This window comes from Eumetopias jubatus, unplaced genomic scaffold, assembly GCF_037043125.1.
Source record: "Eumetopias jubatus isolate StellerSeaLion01/CBP00866 unplaced genomic scaffold, mEumJub1_p1.0 scaffold_156, whole genome shotgun sequence".
Taxonomy (NCBI): Eukaryota; Metazoa; Chordata; class Mammalia; order Carnivora; family Otariidae; genus Eumetopias; species Eumetopias jubatus.
In genome coordinates, this window is record NW_028274962.1 from 88,288 (window position 1) to 106,323 (window position 18,036).

Genomic DNA, 18,036 nt, shown 5'->3' on the forward strand with positions numbered 1-18,036 from the left:
TAAGTGTAAGTGGGACATAGCATCCTTGCTGCGTATATCAAATCTGACAACAAACCAAGGGACCGTGTTCCCACCTTTCAAAAGAAGATACTTCCATAGTTCAAAAGTCACTTCCACGACTTTGATTGATGAATGTAAAGTTGGGCACATTTTACATCCAATCGATCTGTAGCAGAGTATTTAGATATGACCTGGAAGTATACATGTTTTGCTAATATTTTGGGTGATTGTTTTTATATTCCTGAATTGAACACCATGAGTGGGTGGTACTGTTGAGCTGACTGTTCACACCAGTGGCTTTGTGGAGGGCTCCCCTTCTAGCGTGGTCATGTTCGCTTCCTTGGGCAGCCTGTTCCTTTCCTTCTGACCCTGGCTAAATACATTTTTTGTAAAGGAAAGTAGCATCCCTTATTTATAATGGTTTGCCTCTGCTGTAGACAGCTTAGTTTGAAGAAAAAAGAAAAATGTGGTTAGTAGAATGGGACCAGCTCTTGTCTTAAATAATACCCTTACTGGTGACAGAAGGCTGCTTGGCCTGCCTCAGCATTCTCTCCTTACCTCTGACCAGGTACCAGCTGGAAGATGAGTCTGCCCATTTGGATGAAATGCCATTAATGATGTCTGAAGAAGGCTTCGAGAATGATGAAAGTGATTACCACACGTTACCACGAGCTAGGATCAGACAGAGAAGAAGAGGACTAGAGTGGTTTGTCTGTGGAGGATGGAAGTTCCTCTGCACCAGGTTTGTGATCTCTTGCTGCCTAATTTCCTATTCTCTCAGGTATACAGTTAAGGTATTTAGAAGCTCGGCTTCTAACATACTTATTTTTATATCAAATAAAGAAGACACTCTCAATGAAATGACATAACGGAAAGTGTTAAACATTAGTCAAAACCAAACATTGCTAATCAGAAAAGGACAGAATGCCAAGGTCACTTTCTTTTTTTAAAGATTGTATTTATTTATTGGTCAGAGGGAAACAGAGAGCACAAGCAGGGGGAGCGGCAGAGGGACAAGCAGACTCCCCGCTGAGCAAGGAGCCTGATGTGGGGCTCGATCCCAGGACCCTGGGATCATGACCTTGAGCTGAAGGCAGACGCTTAATCGACGGAACCACCCAGGCGTCCTCAAGTTCACTTTTTTCATGCGACGTTTAAATGTTTAGAAAGTGGAGAAAGATTAGTGGTTTTGTATTGATTGCATGGTAGAGTCAATTCTGGTCACTGTGTCAGCATTTGTAAACCGTGCTCTCTTCCATCTTCGGTCCTGCTCTCATCCAGAAAGGCAGGTAGGGGCCTGTAAAATGCAGTTTAATAATACTGTAACTCTGTGTATTATGGGCCTGTAAAATGCAGTTTAATAATACTGGAACTCTGTGTATTATTTGACTCAAATGCTTTGACTTGGAAGAAGATTCTTCAGTAAATTTAACCAGAAAGAAACAAAGGTAAGACCTGCTCATATTTAAACAAGTTCACTGGTGGTTGAGATAAACTTCATCAGCTGTGCTCACCCTTGACTTTAGAGGCTGGTCTGTGAAACCACACTCTGTGTCTAGGACACTTGGCCATTGACTGTCCTCCAGCCCTAGGGACGGGTAGAGCAAGATTTCAGCTGACTGATGCCAACATAACTTGAGTGGGGTATGTCGAATAAATTACTGCTTTGATAGTCTTTCTGCTCTTTAAAGTTTGTGGTCAGTGCCTTTCTTAACCATCATGAACTTAGATCCCTTTGACCATAAAAGAGATACAAGTCATTGTAGAAAGATACCTTATATATCATCCTCATTATCTCTTTAGAAGTTTGTAAAAAGATGTTTTTACAACCAATTTGATTTTGGGGTCGGCTCACATAGTGGTATTCAAACAGTGGTGTGTGGACTCCCAGGGACTCTGAGGAATCCCTCAAAGAGATCGACCACGCAGAATCGGGAAGTGAGCCTGAGCAGGATTTAGGCTTATCACCCCCTCTCAGCTTCCAATTAGTGTCTGTCTTTATCTTTCCTGTATATTGTAAGCTGTTCATATGAAGAAGCAATTTCATGGCTAAACAAGGCTTTAGAAATCACTGACTTGTGTTACTAATTTTTAATGAGTGAGACAGTTTTTTCACAAAACATTTTCTAGGTTAAATAGCCAATATTCCTGGAGTATTCTTTGGGGGTACTTAACCTTGTCTAGACTTAATTCCTTTTAACAGTTGCAGGGCTATGCAGAATTGTTTTTTCTTGTGTCCCTTGTGATGCTTTGTGCTTTTCAAGGGGTTTATCTACTTTCAAATATATAAATTCCTGTAATAGAAAATGTATGAGGTTCTGGAGGGATGTCACATTTTATTATTCCTGATATTGTTAATTTATCTCTCCCTTTTCCCTGTTAATCTTGATAGGAGGTTATCAGTTCTTTTCAAAGAGCCAAACTTCTGGTGTTGTCTTTGCTTTTGAAATTTTAAGCTTTTATCATGAAATAAATCCAGACTTGAAATAAATTCACTTTTATCTTGAAATAAATCCAAACTTATAGAAAAGTTGCAAGAATTCCTCCTATGCCCTTTGCCTAAGATCACTAATGTTTAATCTTTTGCCACATTTATTGACCATTCTCTTTATATCTCACTGTTATTTTCAGAGTGATTTCAGACGAGGTTGCTTGTTACTTCACTCCTCTTTGATCTTAGTGTTCCGTGCATGTTTCTTAGGAAGAGGCTATTTTCGTACATGGCCACCAGGCAGTTGCCACGTTCAGGAGATTTTGCTCTGACACAGCTCTGTCTCCTGCCCACAGAGCACCCTTCCTCTCTAGGCTGGCCTGGCATTTAGGTGGCCATCTCCATGAGCCATCTCCATGAATCTGGAGCCACTCTTGCCCTAACTTTGTCTTGCATTCCATTGATGTTTATGGGAACTACACAACAGGTATTTTATAGAACATTTCAGGTTTTGGTCTGTCTGAGGTCTCCTCGCCATTAGATTCAGGTTAAACATTCTCTGGGACACTGTATGAGTGACACTGTGTCCCTCTTAGGATGTCTGCTTCCTGTGTCATTGAAGTCTGGTCTGCCCTTAATTTTTTTCATACTGAGTTTAACTTGCCTTTCTTTTTCTGGCTTCGTTAGATGGATTCTCAGGTCACCAGCATTGTACTTTTTTCTTTTTTAAAAACAGATGCATTTCAGTTTTGACACATGGTATTATTATTACTATTTAGTTCAAAATATTTTGATTTACATTGCCATTTCTGCTTTAGTTGATGTTCAGTTTAGAACCATGCTGATTAATTTCCAGTCAGGAATTTTCCTGATTATCTTTTTGTAATTGACTGTTATCTTTTTTTTTTTAAAGATTTTATTTTTTATTTGAGGGAGAGAAAGTGAGAGCAAGAGAGAGAGAGCATAAGCGGTGGGAGGGGGCAGATGGAGAGGGAGAAGCAGACTCCCTGCTGAGCTGGGAGACTGGAGACACTGGGGCTGGATCCCAGGGTCCTGAGATCATGATCTGAGTTGAAGTCAGACGCTTCATGGACTGAGCCACCCCGGTGCCATGTGATCGACTTTATCTTAATTCCACTGTGGCCCGAGAACATACTTGGGATTTTTTTCTTTCAGTCTCTGTAATGTGTTGAGACTTACTTTATGATTCATCGTATATGGGCAGTGTTAGTCAATTTTCTGTGTGTATTTGAAAAGAATTTGTCCTTTTTTGTTGACTGTGTTGCTCTGTGTTGCTTTTTTTTTTAAAAAGATTTTATCCACTTATTTGATTAATTTGTTAATAGTCTTGTTTGAATCTTCTGTATTCATATTCGAAGTTTACTTATCAGTTACTGAGAAGCTTGTGTGAGTCTCAACATCTTTGAGGATGTGTCTACTGCTTTAAATTATGTCATTTTGCTTTATATATTTTAGAGTATGTTATTAGATGATGCGAGTGTAGGGTTACTAACTCACTGTTGGATTGATCTTTATCTGATAATATTTCTTCTGTGTGGGCTCATAATGTCTATCTTCAATAGACATTATGAAATGATACCAGCTTTCTTTATTTTTATTTATTTTAATTCCAGTTAGTTGACATGCGGCGTTATATTAGCTTCAGGTTTCCATACATCACCCTGTGCTTAACACAAGTGCCCTCCTTCATCCCCTTCACCTGTGTCCCTCCCCCACCCACCTCCCTCTGGTGAGCGTCAGTCTGTCCTCTGTTATTAACACTTGTTTCTTGGTTTGTCTCTCTCTTTTGCTCTCTCTCTCTCCCAGCTTTCTTTGATTAGTATTTGCATGGTATATGATTTTCATCCTTTTACTTTGTTTTATTTAAAAAAAAAAAAACTTTTCTGGCGGCGCCTGGGTGGCTCAGTTCGTTAAGCATCTGCTTTCAGCTCATGTCATGATCCCAGGGTTCTGGGATCCAGTCCCACATCAGGAGCCTGCTTCTCCCTCTACCCGTGCCCCTCTCTCCTGCTCATGCTCTCTCACTCCCCCCCTCTCTCAGTAAATAAAATCTTAAAAAACAAAACCTTTTCTTTTGAAATAATTACAGCTTTACAGGAAATTGCAAACTTAGTATAGAGGGGTCCTGCTTATCCTTCACCCAGTTTCCCCCAGTGGTTGCATCTTTCTTTTTTTTTTTTTTTAAAGATTTTATCCATTTGTTTGAGAGCGAAAGAGTGAGCCTGAGGTGGGGAGGGGCCGAGGGAGAGGGAGAAGCAGGCTCCCTGCTGAGCAGGGAGCCCCAGGTGCAACTGGATCACGGGACCCTGAGCCAAAGGCAGCCGCTTAACTGACTGAGCCACCCAGGCGCCCCCCAGTGGTTGCATCGAACCAGAAAGTTGATGCTGGTGTAAACTGTGTATAGTTCACTACGTTTTACTACATGTGCAGGTCTGTGTAACCACCACTGCAGTAAAGATACAGAACTGTCCCATTACCGCAGGTGTCTCCTGTCTGCTGCCTTCTATAGTCATGTTCTCTCTCCTACCCCAGGCCCTAGCCTCTGGCAACCACTAATCCGTCTCTATTTGTATAATTTTAATTTTGAGAATGTCAAATAAGTGAAACCATTCCATTTGTGATTTTTGGAGATTGGCCTACTCCAATCAACACAGGGCCCTTGATAACCACTCACGTAGTTGTATCGATAGTTTTTCCTTTTAATTGCGGACTGGCATTCCAGGGGATGGATGAATGTTTGTTTAAGCATTCACCTACGATAGGACATTTAGATTGTTCCAAGTTTTTGGATGTTCCAAATAAAGCTGCTATGAATCATCATGTACAGGTTTTTTTTTTTTTTGTATGGACATAAGTTTTCCTTTCTCTGGGCTAAATGCTCAGGAGTACGGTTGCTGGGTTGCATAATAAGCATATGTTTAGTTTTTTATGAAAGTGCTGAACTGTTTCCCGGAGTGGTTGTACCATTTCACATTCCCACCAGCAGTGAAGGAGAGATTCAGTATCTCCTTGTCAACCTTGTTGTCACTGTTTTTTATTTTAGCTGTTAGAATATGTGTGTACTGACAGCTCATTGTGGCCTCAGGTTGTTTGCATTTTCTAAAGGCCTAGTGAGGTTCACTGTCTTATTTGCCATAGGCATGTCCTCTTCAGTAAATGTGTCTGTAGGTCCATTCCATTTTCTTCTTGGTTTGGTTTTTTTCCTGGTGAAGTTTTAAGAGTTCTTTATATATTTCACTTGTGAGTCTTCTGTTAGGTGGGTAGTTTGCAAATATTTTCTTCCATTCTGTAGCTTGTCTTTTCATCCTCTAAGAGTTTTTCCACAGATCCAAAGTCTTTCATTTTGATGAAGTCCAACTGTTTGTTTTTTTTCTTTTGAGCACTGCGCTTTGATTGTCACGTCTAAGGACTTTTCACCCAGCCCTGTGTCTCAAAGATTTTCTTCTGTAAGTTTTATAGTTTAACATTATTTAGATCCTTTTTGAGTTAGTTTTGTACAAGGTGGGAAGTTTTGGTTTAGATTTATTTTTTGCCTATGTATATCCAAATGCTCCAGCACCATTGTTGAACTGATTTTATGCCTGTGTCTCTGGTCAGTTGGCTGCACACGAGTGGGGCTTGTTGCCTGTATTGTCCCTTCGTCTGCCCTGCTAGTGCTACCCAGTCTGGAGAACTGTCTCGTTATCTAAGTCTTCAAATGGGGTAGGTTGATTCCTTGTATTTTATTCTTTTTCAAGGTTTTCTTAGCCCTCTAGCTATTAGGCCTTTCCATAGACATTTTAGAATAATCTAGCCCAGTCTGTAAAATCTTTTCAGGGATTTTGATAGGAATTATGTTTTACCTGTATATTAGGATGCCACCGTGGGTGCCATCCAAAGTAAGGCGACTTCTGAAGATTGATGTCAGTGTGATTGGAGTAAAGGGCTAGTGCGCCCTCCCCACCTGCCGTGGAAGACATGCAGTGATTTCAAGATGGAAGTCCTGATATGCCAACTTCATTTTATAATCACACCTCCTGAGACTGACATTGTCACACAAAATTTCATGTTAATTTTTCAGCTGAGTCTGTCACAGAGTGAAGTTCAGAGCTTCTGCCTTTTGCTGCTGGCTTGCTGTTGTAGCCCAGACTACACCTAGAAGATACAGTTCAACAACCTGCCTTCATAAGCCATTCTAGGTCTCCTGCAGTTTGGAGATTTGAGCAAAGCCAAACTGTTAATGCTGAAGTTTAAATTCACGATTCTTATTTTATGCTTAGTTTAGGCGATTTTGATACCTTTTCACCATTTTCTTAAGTATTTTGAGAAAAGTTTATTCTCTCTATCCAAACATAATGGTTTGGATGTCCAGGAAGTGGAAGTGTTTGTGCTGCTGGAGTCCTGACACTATGGCACATGGACGGACTGGAAGATAGCTTTGGCCCTATCCCCTTAAACATCAGTGTTCTTTCCCAATGTTGAATGGAGCCGTAAGTCTTAATTTTTTATTAATGCTACTAAAATAGTCCTCTTTAAGAGAGGAAAAGAGTGATTACCTGAGAGAGTAGATGTCCGAGGACCTTTGTCATCGGATCACTGAGCGGTGTATTGAGAATTGCAAACGACACGGCTCTCCTTTTCTCCTCATAGAAGAGCATTGATTGCTTCAGAAACTTAATGGTTTTGTCAGTGAGAGGGTCTAAACAGGGAAGATCATTTGCCTGAGGTTCTAGAAGTCATTATGCACTCATACAAGTCTCTTTCAGTGTTTTATGTCAAAGTTATTTCAGTATAACCTATTTGAAGATAACCTTTACAGATTAACATTAGATATGCTTTCGGTGTCTGGTAAATACAGAAACAATCAGTATTGGCTCTAAATATGTAGCATTAATTTAAACATTTTTTAAAAAGCATATATAACGAGTGTCTTTTGTTTCATGCAGTTGCTGTGATTGGCTGATAAATATTTGTCAAAGAAAGAGAGAACTGAAAGCTCGCACGGTGTGGCTTGGATATCCTGAAAAGTGTGAAGAAAAGCGTCCCAGAAATTCTATAAAAAATCAAAAATACAATGTATTTACCTTTATACCTGGGGTAAGACTATTACATTCTTAAGAATGGGTTTCATATCAGAGATTGCTGGCTCCTTTTGTTTTCACTGTTTTTTTTATTTTTTAATTTTTTTTCCCATTAATTGTGTCCTGTCCAAATCAGTGACCTTTTGCTTTTGAACCATTTATGTTTCAAGTAGTTGTTAAATAATTCATGCGCACTTTTAATGGGTACATCATGAAGTTCAAGGTGAGAAAATTTATAGTTTGACTTCAGTCCTAGATAAATATATTTATATTATTGTAGAAATAATCAAGCCTAAATTAAATTAACAGAAAATAAGTCCTAAGTTTTGTTTGGAGGTGAAGTGGAATGTTAAGTTTAAAGCCTGCCAAGGAACTTCATGCTGAAAGTAAAATAATTTTTTATAGAAACGTGACTCAGTAACAAAATATCTATAAGCATTTATAGATAATATTTTCTACTTCACATTATAAATATCAAGCCATGTTATGTTGTTATATCATTAGTTATCTTTAATTAGGTATTATGCTAGGTGTAAATAATGAAGTTTAAATATTTGATTACTTTTTTTGTTGCTAGTGGTATTTTTGGCTTAAGTTACAAAACTGAGTATGTATTTAGGATGATTGACTAATTTTTGGTTTTTGTACATTTCCTATTTTTATAGACCAATTTATTCGTCTTTCTAAAGACAAAAGGAAGCTGGTACTGGTTATATTTCTATATCAAAGTTTCTGACACATTCTAGTTATTTGCTCTTACGCTCTTTACAAGAAAATGTCTTGGTAAAGTGAAATAAGGGCTGTTTTATTTTTCATGTTTTAATTTAAATAATCATGCTGATTTTATACTGGGCATTGATTGCCCCTCACCACCCTCCCCCATCCATCTAATAGTTGGTGAATGCTTCATATCTAATTAACTCTTTAGTAAAACACACAAAACTACTGTCTCCGTCATTAAAAGACAGCTCTTTTGTCAGGACAATAAAATGTAAGCTGTCTTTCAGGCAGATAAATATTCTCATCTTTCTTGAATGAAGTTACTGTTTTCTTTAAATTTTATTTTTTTTTTTAAAGATTTTTTTATTTATTTGAGACAGAGAGAATGAGAGAGAGAGAGCACATGAGAGGGGGGAGGGTCAGAGGGAGAAGCAGACTCCCCGCTGAGCAGGGAGCCCGATGCGGGACTCGATCCGGGGACTCCAGGATCATGACCTGAGCCGAAGGCAGTTGCCCAACCAACTGAGCCACCCAGGCGCCCTGTTTTCTTTAAATTTTAAATACTCGCAGATTGGCGAAGCATTGTACATTTTCCTAAAGGTCACAAAGTTCATTCAGTAGACAACAGAGTATTGATTACAGTGGCTTAAAGCCCACAGTGCAGCCTCACTCTGACCAGAGCAAATCCCTGCAGCCCACCAGGATGGGCTGTGTCCTGAGAGCACCTGTTGGTGTGGCTGCACCACTGTTACCGTGTGAATTCTCGTTCTTAGATTGTCTCTTAAATTAGGCTTTTCATCTAAAACGTAGTATTTTAGAAACATTTGGTAATTGCACAGTAGGAATTCTATGCCATTTTTAGCACAAATGGCAATTTTTGAATTGCTAATAGATATAATTTATGCTACCTGAGATTTTAAAGAAATCACTGAGGAGAAAGAGCTTTCTCTCCTGCTGAGATTAATTTATGAAATGACTCAAAACATCTTTAGACAGCAATTGAATATGATTATGAATAGAAACGTGTTATCATTGTAGCTGATTTTTGAGTTGCACAAACAGCTGTATGGTAATGTAGAAAACTTCATTATATAAAAACTGTGGTTCCAGACTCTTTAAAAAGTCAACAATAAGTACTTAACCCATTGCTCTGCTCTTGTTAAAATTTCCATACCCTCCAAGTTGCATATAAAATGGCATCCAAAGAGATTTTGATTTGGAAGTTGCAAGGTTGTAAGTTTAATTGCAATGATAGTGTGCCGTTTGAATTATTCTCATCTATAAACATGAAATTTGTTCCATTTTGATTTTCAATTTAAATTTAATAATTTGAGAATTTGTAAATAGAAGTGTCTTAATATACTGGCTCTTGGGTTTTCTTCCTTAAAAATAACTCTATTTGAATTAAAAAACAAAAACAAAGTTGCAGGATTTGCATTCCTAAAATTTTGTTGAAGGATACTTCTTTTGTATTTGAAAATATTATTGCAGATCAACTGCCAAGAGATTATAAAGAATATATAGGTCGCTGTCTTCCGGAGTTGGTGTGCAATTCACATACTTTTTTATGTCATTATTTCTTATACTTCGAGAGAAGTAAATAGAGGAGATTAAGACAGTTTTTGTGAAGTCAAATTGTGTATGTTTTGCTTGTTCGCTCAGTTATTTTATTTTATTTTATTTTTTAAAGATTTTATTTATTTATTTGAGAGAGAGAATGAGATAGAGAGAGAGCATGAGAGGGGAGAGGGTCAGAGGGAGAAGCAGACTCCCTGCTGAGCAGCGAGCCAGATGTGGGACTCGATCCCGGGACTCCAGGATCATGACCTGAGCCGAAGGCAGTTGCTTAACCAACTGAGCCACCCAGGCGCCCCTCGCTCAGTTATTTTAAAGCTACCCAGATGTTCGTGTTCAGAAACGTGGCTATTATATTTTATTTTTTACCGTTTCATAAATATAAGGTTAATAGAACTTTCCCATTGAGAGTTTCTGAGTTATCAAGATACACATTTGTGTGTATATAAATAATATATTTATTGACTTACATTGGGAAGATTTCGCTATCTCATTTGCTTTGATATACATACAGAGATTTACAGAGGAGTGTGCAAAACTGGAAATTGTATACAAGAAAATAAAAACTTTTAGAGGATGCTTTTAACATAATTGGAAGTTCTAATTGTTTTTTCAGTTTATTTTAAATATAATTTTAAATAAATATATATGTAATTTAGTTATTGGGAAGCCAGTGTCAGAATTACTTAATTTACTGTAACTGAGGGCATATTGTCACTGTTTGATGGAAATATAGTTAGCTATTGTGCTGATTTAATTATTTAATTGAAGTTTTAAAGGTTGTCCGTGGAGAGATTGTGTTAATTTTTTCTTTTCCTTTTTAGGTTTTATATGAACAATTCAAGTTTTTCTTGAATCTCTATCCTGCTCACAGTTTGTGCCAGCATTGAAAATAGGCTATCTCTACACCTACTGGGCTTCTCTGGTAAAAGAAAAGATTTTTGAAATTAAGTTAAATTATTAATATTTAGTATTTGGTTTTCAGAGTGGAGATGGTTGAGAGATAAATCGATCAGGTTTTCAGAAGCATGATACTGCTGCTGTGCACCATTGGACTTCACTTACAGGGTTTTCCAGAGCTCTGCCACTGACCGACTTCGCAGCCTCGCCAGGGGTGTTGGGCCTGTGCGCTGCCTGTGCGTCTTGGCTCAAAGGCCACTGGGCGCCTTTGCTGGCGGGCATGGGGGGTGGTCTCCTTGGGGCATCCTGTACGTGCCCTGTGATACCAGGTCTGTCTCTCCAGCCCGGCTCCCCCATGCCGATGGCGCTGTTGGGAACGATGGGGTGGGGTCTCCTCAGTGACTCTCTTGGCATCCTGAGAGATGGGCACTTCTTCCCTTTTGGCTGAAGTAGCTCAGTCAGTAGTCCAGACAGTTTCTGGTTGGCAGCTCAGTGTGGGGAAGTTTTTGGAAGGCAGATGACACTTAACATCAAATATTTCAACTTCAGACATAATGCTGTTTTAATGGTTTGATGCTGTTTGCCAATAATTTTCATTAATTTTCAGCTTATACAGACAAAATGTGTGCCTTCTTTCTTCCTCTCACCTGGAAAAACGTACTGCTTCCTTTTGGCCCCCCAGAGAGGGTCTTCTCAGATGCACCGGGGAGGACTGGCAGAGGGGGCCGAAATCTCCCTGACGGGGTCCCTTCAACTAGCCCCTCCTGCTCCCATCCACACAGACTTTCGAGTAGCATGGATTTGAGCGGTGAAAGTCACTGCATTGTCCTACAAATACAAAGTCACCGAATGAATGAATACATGTCCACTCTTTAAATTAGCAAGGTTGGAGGACAGTGGGGTTGTTTAAATAGGGTGGTCAAGGAAGGCCCCTCTGAGGGGCGGCACTCAAATGCTCTCCAGATGGCAGAGTGGCTGGGCCGTGTGCAGAACAGGGAAAAGAGATGTGCAGGCCAAGGGGCCGGGTGCTGGGGTGCTGCTGGAGCACAGGGACGCGGTGGCTGTGCTGGAAGGCAGGTCAGTGAGGGCTCCCATCTCCTCCTGAGCGGGAGAGGGAGCTGTCTGTGTCTGTGGGTGTCACACAGCACACAAAGGACACTGAGGCTCGGACCCCACTTGTCACAGGACAGCACAGCTGGTTCAGGCCGGACAGCTCTGGAGAGAGGACAGAGACTGTTGGCTTTGTTCCTCGCCCCTTTCTTCCCCCGCAGGCAACTTCTGTTCTGCGTCTGAAATTCAGTTGTTACATCTCCTAATAATTTTACTACTTATGTTTGTGTCACTAAAATAATAGTATTGTTTGCATGCTTTAAAAAATCTATATAAAGATTATCTTACTGTCCGTTTCCTGTTGTATCACGCTTTTTTGGCTTATCATTTATTTCTAAAATGGATCCATGATGACACATTCACTTTTCACTTCTCTGAAGTACTCCATTGAATGAACATGTCCATCTTTCCAGAAAAAGAGACTTTGAGGTTTCTTCTCATTTTTCACAGTTACAGACTTTGCTATAATGGTCACTGTGATTGTATGTTGTTCCCTGTGCACGTGAGCCGGAGACCCCTTAGGCTGTGTGCATCCTGGAAGTCTGAGTGACAGACTGCTCCTTACTTTTCCCAGTTTCCAATAAAAGCAGTAGAGCATGACAGAAATTTTAGAGCATAGAGAAAATACTGGCTCATCCTAAAAACACAACTATACTTACGATTTCAGTGTGTTTATTTCTGGCCACTTTTTCTATCCCCGGCTTCACGAGGTTGCCCTGAACCTCTTCAGTTTCACTCCCATCTTGGGTTGAAATTCACTTTAGCAGTGATAGTCTCAGAATTTAAGATCTTCTTAAAAATCTAAGGTAAAGTGTGTTCATTTCTGTTTTGCTTTTGCATCTTTCCTATTAACTGTGATTTCAGTAGCTTTTAACCAAAGAAAATGTTAGTTTTAGATGGATTCCTGATGAGGAATTCATGCACAGAATTGACTGTGTCGGCCAGAGCTGGAGTGAGAGCGTGCGTGTGAGCGTCAGTGCCTGTCCTTCTTGTGCTTCCGTGTGATGTTTACGTCCTCTGACTCGATTGTCAGCTAGAGGCGTTGGAAGTACTTAGTCCTTCTCTTGTTGGCGTGTGAGAATTAACGACTGCATTTACAGAAGTGCCTAGGTCAGCCCCTGCTGCGGTGTTCAGGGAAGGGACATTGTTACTCTGCTGCACTTGTGTGTCAGGGGCCCCAAAGAAAGATGAAAAGCCCATTTTTCCCATTTGCGTAACGCTTAATGTTGCCTGGTGACATGCCTGGCCAGGTTCTCATGTCCCTGCTTTCATACCGCACCATTAGACCTCAGAAGTGGTCTGCTTTACGAAACCATGTCCTGTTGTTCTTTGGTTGGGTAGCAGCCACGATCGATGCCTTTCATCAGATAATCGATACTGAAGATTTGTTAGTATCTATGCTTGCACTGCTATATACATCTTAACCTCTGATTTAGCAAAACTCTTAAAAGGGTGATGTGTCCATTAGATTCACCTTTGAATCCAAGAGGCAGGCTGAGGTATATTGGTTCGTTGATCCAAAGTCACCTCAGAAAAAAATTTTTTTAAACTGCAAATTCAGATATTATATACGGAAGATCTTTTTTATTAATCTAGGCAAACTTAAAGAACCTTTAAACTAAATCTACATCTAAAATGTGTAAATGTATACACACACACATAATATATATATTTTTTATTTTTTTTTTAATTTTTTTTAAAGATTATTTATTTGAGAGAGAGAATGAGAGAGAGAGAGAGAGAGAGCACATGAGAGGAGGGAGGGTCAGAGGGAGAAGCAGACTCCCTGCTGAGCAGGGAGCCTGATGCGGGACTCGATGCCGGGACTCCAGGATCATGACCTGAGCGGAAGGCAGTCGCTTAACCAACTGAGCCACCCAGGCGCCCTATATATATATTTTTTTTAAATAAAGGAGGTGTGCTTCAGCGGGATTCCTTCCTAGCTCCCGATTCCTTGCTCTTTCTTGACCACTGTGTTTGGCCCTGTCCTGTGTCGAGGGCCTGCACTAGCATGTGGTCCTTACACACACACTCAGTGTTTGACGTCTTTTCTCTGCCTGCTTTCTCAGGTTCTGTAAGTACCTGTAAGGTTGCCCAGAGGAAGGAATTAGTTAGCATTTCCAGATTCCTCCTTGCCAGAAGCCTGCCAGGGAAGCATAAAACCATCATACAGCCGGCAGTTATAAAATCTTACGTCTCACGTCCACTAGTTTTAAACAGGGCACTTCACATTTGTTCTGCTCTCCACCTCGAGGGTATTTCTGAAGACAGTGATGGTTTAATAATCTTTCTATATCAAGCACTCTGGGCAATGTTATTTACTAGCTTCAGCTCTGATCTAATTTCTGTTACATTTGCCATAGAACAGGAGAGCAAACTGAAAATAAGTGATTTTACTGCATTCTTGTGTCAGAATGAAGATTACCTTTTGCATCATTCAGTTTCCACAGCAGCTCTTTGAGGAAAAGCTAGTGTAATCATAGTAAGAAAACGGATTGTAATGCTTCTATCAGTTAATCGGGTAGAATAGATCTAGCCATGCAAGCGGTTCTTAGATAAAGGAGGTCTGGATCGTTAACACGGCATCTTCCACATAAGCTGTGTTCGTGGTATTTTGTTAATGGAAAGCCAGATAGACTGCGTAGGTGATCAGTCAGTCTGCGAGGACTCTGATTTTCGGTCCTTCCTTCTGTCCACTCTTTCTTCTGAGTGTCTCTGCATGTTGGAGGTGTGGATGGAGTATAGAAAGGAGAAACCAAATCATACCTAGACTTATACCTCCTGCTGTCCAGAGACAAACATGCTTAACATAAGCTGCACATTTAGTGTGACCTTTGCAAAGGTACGTGTGCTGCTTGTGTCTGAGTTTCCCTGTCTTAAGTAGAGCTGAGCGTTTCTGTGGCATTTAAAAGGTAGCTTATTTAAAATACATAGAAAAGTTTCTGGTGTGGTTAAACTGATATTCTATCAATAGAATTATATAATTATATAATTTAATATTTAATACATGATATATCAGTAGAATTTTTTCTCTTTTTATAAAAATACCTCTTGTTTTGGCACTTACTCCACATGGCCCCTGGGCCATCCGGAGAAGTAGGAAGAAGGAATTCTACTTTGTGGTACAAGATTTAGTCCCGGCCCATGAACCGGCTGTGTGACACATTCCTGTCAGGCATTGTGACTGACAGACTGATGCCACAAATACTGTGGTTTTGCTGTGAAATACCGTCACCCTCTTGGGTTTGCTTTTGGCTCTTCTAGGTGGCATTACTGTAGCTTCCATCTTTGACCTGCTTGGTGCTGAGGTCACGGGAAGGTCCAGGTACTCCTGTGGGGCCACTTGTCCACATCTTCCATAGGCCACCGGTCTGTTCTGATCCAGTTACGACCCAGTAGATCTAAACCCTAAAGGTGGAGGCCCATGTGGTAGACTCCAGTTGTTAAGAAGGAAATGGTGGCATGGCATCGGCTGTGCCTTTCTCGTCACCTGCTTTATGTTGCAAGGCTGGCTCTTGGGGCTTTTCTCAGGGTAGATATGCCGGCGATTGACATGGTAGTATGGGCGTGACACCTCTTGGTTGTTGCTGGTCCTGCACATCTGTCCTGTATTCAGGTCAACCCTAGATTTGAGGTGTGGCCCAGAGTGGCTTGCAGGTCCTAGCAGTCTTTGCCTGTGACCAGGGCTCTGTCTCCTTGAAGAGTGCTTCCCTCCAGTTTCAGAAGTTGGGACCTGCCCCTATTTGGTGATCTTCTCTAATATTACTGCCTTAGAAATGAGAGCTTATTTTCACTTCCTGAGTTCTTGGAAGCACTAGGAACTATTATGTTTTGTGGTTTATAATTACTTGATGAATGGAGAAGTAACTTTTGCTGTCTTTAAGTCATAGGTGTCCAGGGTGGAAGGCAGACTGACCTGGAGAGTCTAGGTGACATATGTATGTGTGGGCCTGTTCCTTGGAGAGGGGAGGTGAAAGTACACGTCCCAGGCAGAGGGCTCGAGCAGATCTGTAGTGCAGAAAACCTTCCCGGTGATGGTGCCACGTTTGCCTGATTCAGAGCCACTCCTCTGACAATACTGTCTTCAGTCTCTAAGGAACATAGGCTTGACAGCCATTGTCCCCTCTCTCTCTCAAGGCAAGGGGGTCACAAGTAGAATTGTAAGAATTACATATACACTGTGAACATGGTGTGCAACAGTAAATATTCTCCTGCATGAGAACAGCTGCATAGAACTGTATTTCCTGCTTCGGTGGATGCGTTATGTTTCCTGTTACTAAAACTCAGTTGAGACTTAGAGTGTTTGTTTTTAAAGTGGTATTGTCTTCCCACCTGAGACTAACCGCATCTTTGAATTCAGGAAATACAGTATTTCAACATATGGGTGTACCATGAATTTCCTATTTATAGACATTCAGGTTATTTCCAGTTTTTTATATTGGCTGCTGCTGGGATCCTTGTTTTTTTGTTTTGTTTTGTTTTTTAGGATAAATTTCCAGAAGTGAAACTGTTTGGTTAAAGTGTGTGCAAACTTTAAGGCTTTTGATAACACTAAGTTTGTTAAGAGAATATTTTGGTGTCTCCTGCTTTGGATTTTCATAGTTTTTTCTCTGTCTTTACCTGTACTAAAACACATCTAGATAGAAAGGGAAGAAGGAGGCCTGGGCTCTTTTCACAGTGGCGTGATCTTGTACACTGGGAAGTCTGAGGTGTCCACACACAGAGAAATGTTAGAACTAAGAAATGAGGTAGGAATGTTGTCGGGTACAACATAGATACACAAAACCACTTGTATTTCTGTATACCAGCAGTGATCATCTGAAAATGAAATTACAATAACAGTTCCGTTGTTGTGGCATCAGAAAGAAAACAATAGGAATAGATTTAGCTAAAATACAGGGTTGCCTGCTGGAAACTAATAAAACATTTTTTTTAAAAAAAATCAAAGATCTAAATAAATAAAAGTCATCCCATGTTCAGGAATTGAAAGACAGTATTGTTACAGTGGCAGCACTCTCCAAATTGATCTGCAGATTCAGCACAATCTGTCAAAAATCCCACTTGGCTTTTTGGCAGAAACTCACGAGCTGACTCTAAAATTCATATGGAAATGCAGGAGACCCAGAGTAGCCAGTGCAACCCAGAAAAGAAGATCAGCATTGGAGGACTCCTGCTTCCCCATTTCAGAGCTCATTTCAAAGCCACAGTAATCAAGAAGGTGTGGGACTGGCAGAAGGAGAAATGAATAGACCAACGAACACAACGTAGAGTCCAGGAATAAACCTTTACATTCATGACAGATTGGTTTTCGGCAAGGATGCTCACACCGTCCGGTGGATTGTTCAGTGCACTCCACGAATGGTGCTGGGGCACCTGGACAGCTGGATGCGAAAGAAGGAAGTTGGGCCCCTCCCTCAGGTCATACCCAGAAAACCCCTCGTAATGGATCATAGACCTCAGCGGAAGACCTAAAACTGTAAGACTCCTGGCGGAAAACATAGAGGCCAATTTTTGTGATCTTGGACGGTAAAAGCCCAAGTGACTAAAGAAAAACTTAAATTGTATTTATCCAAATTAAAAACTTCTGGACATCAGAGGATACCATCAGGAAAATAAAATGATAACCTAGAATGGGGGAAAATATTTGTACTCTCACATATGCTAATCCCATGTCTAACGAGGTATTTGTTTCCAGAATAATACAAAGAGCTCTTACAGCTTCACAGTGAAAAGACAAATGACACCGTTAACAAGTGGGTGTAGGATCTGAACACACATTTACCCCAAGAAGATACGAATGGCCAATAAGCTCACGTTAAGGGTTATAACCACTTTGGGAGGAAGCTTGGCTGTTCATCAAAATGCTAAACGGGCCACATCACCCAGAAGAGGCGAATTCATAGAGACAGAAAGTTGGACTAGTGGTTGCCAGGGGTTGGGGGCTGGAGGAGCTGAGGGTGACCACTGTCCAGTGTGGGATTTCTCTCTCTTTGGGGTGATGAGAATAGTCTACAGTCAGATGACGGTGATGGTACAACTCAGCGTAGCAGGGAGGATCAACTTTGAGTAAACACAAGGGCTCACCTCATGTGGCCTGTTGGTGACACAGACACAGCCCTGGAGTGACAGACTGTTGTCCTTTGAGGGCAGTTGTCCAGCGTTGGGTCATTCACAGAGTAGCCTGGGGAATGCGCGTCCGTGTAACATGCAGCCTTCTGA

At 40.7% G+C, this 18,036-nt stretch overlaps 1 protein-coding gene across 18 annotated transcripts in view; it reads left to right on the forward strand.

The window, feature by feature from the left end:
• Nucleotides 1-18,036, forward strand: part of LOC148161558 (putative phospholipid-transporting ATPase IIB) — a 78,374-nt gene that overhangs the window by 20,471 nt on the left and 39,867 nt on the right. For 15 of the 18 annotated variants that reach the window (XM_088020746.1, XM_088020743.1, XM_088020744.1 and 12 more), the window contains exons 2-5: nt 569-742; nt 6,050-6,154; nt 7,378-7,528; nt 10,632-10,732. In XM_088020746.1, the coding sequence (XP_087876872.1) occupies nt 569-742; nt 6,050-6,154; nt 7,378-7,528; nt 10,632-10,697 (496 nt within the window). In that variant the 3' untranslated portion in view covers nt 10,698-10,732. The other 3 variants (XM_088020758.1, XM_088020757.1, XM_088020759.1) reach the window with 3 other exon arrangements.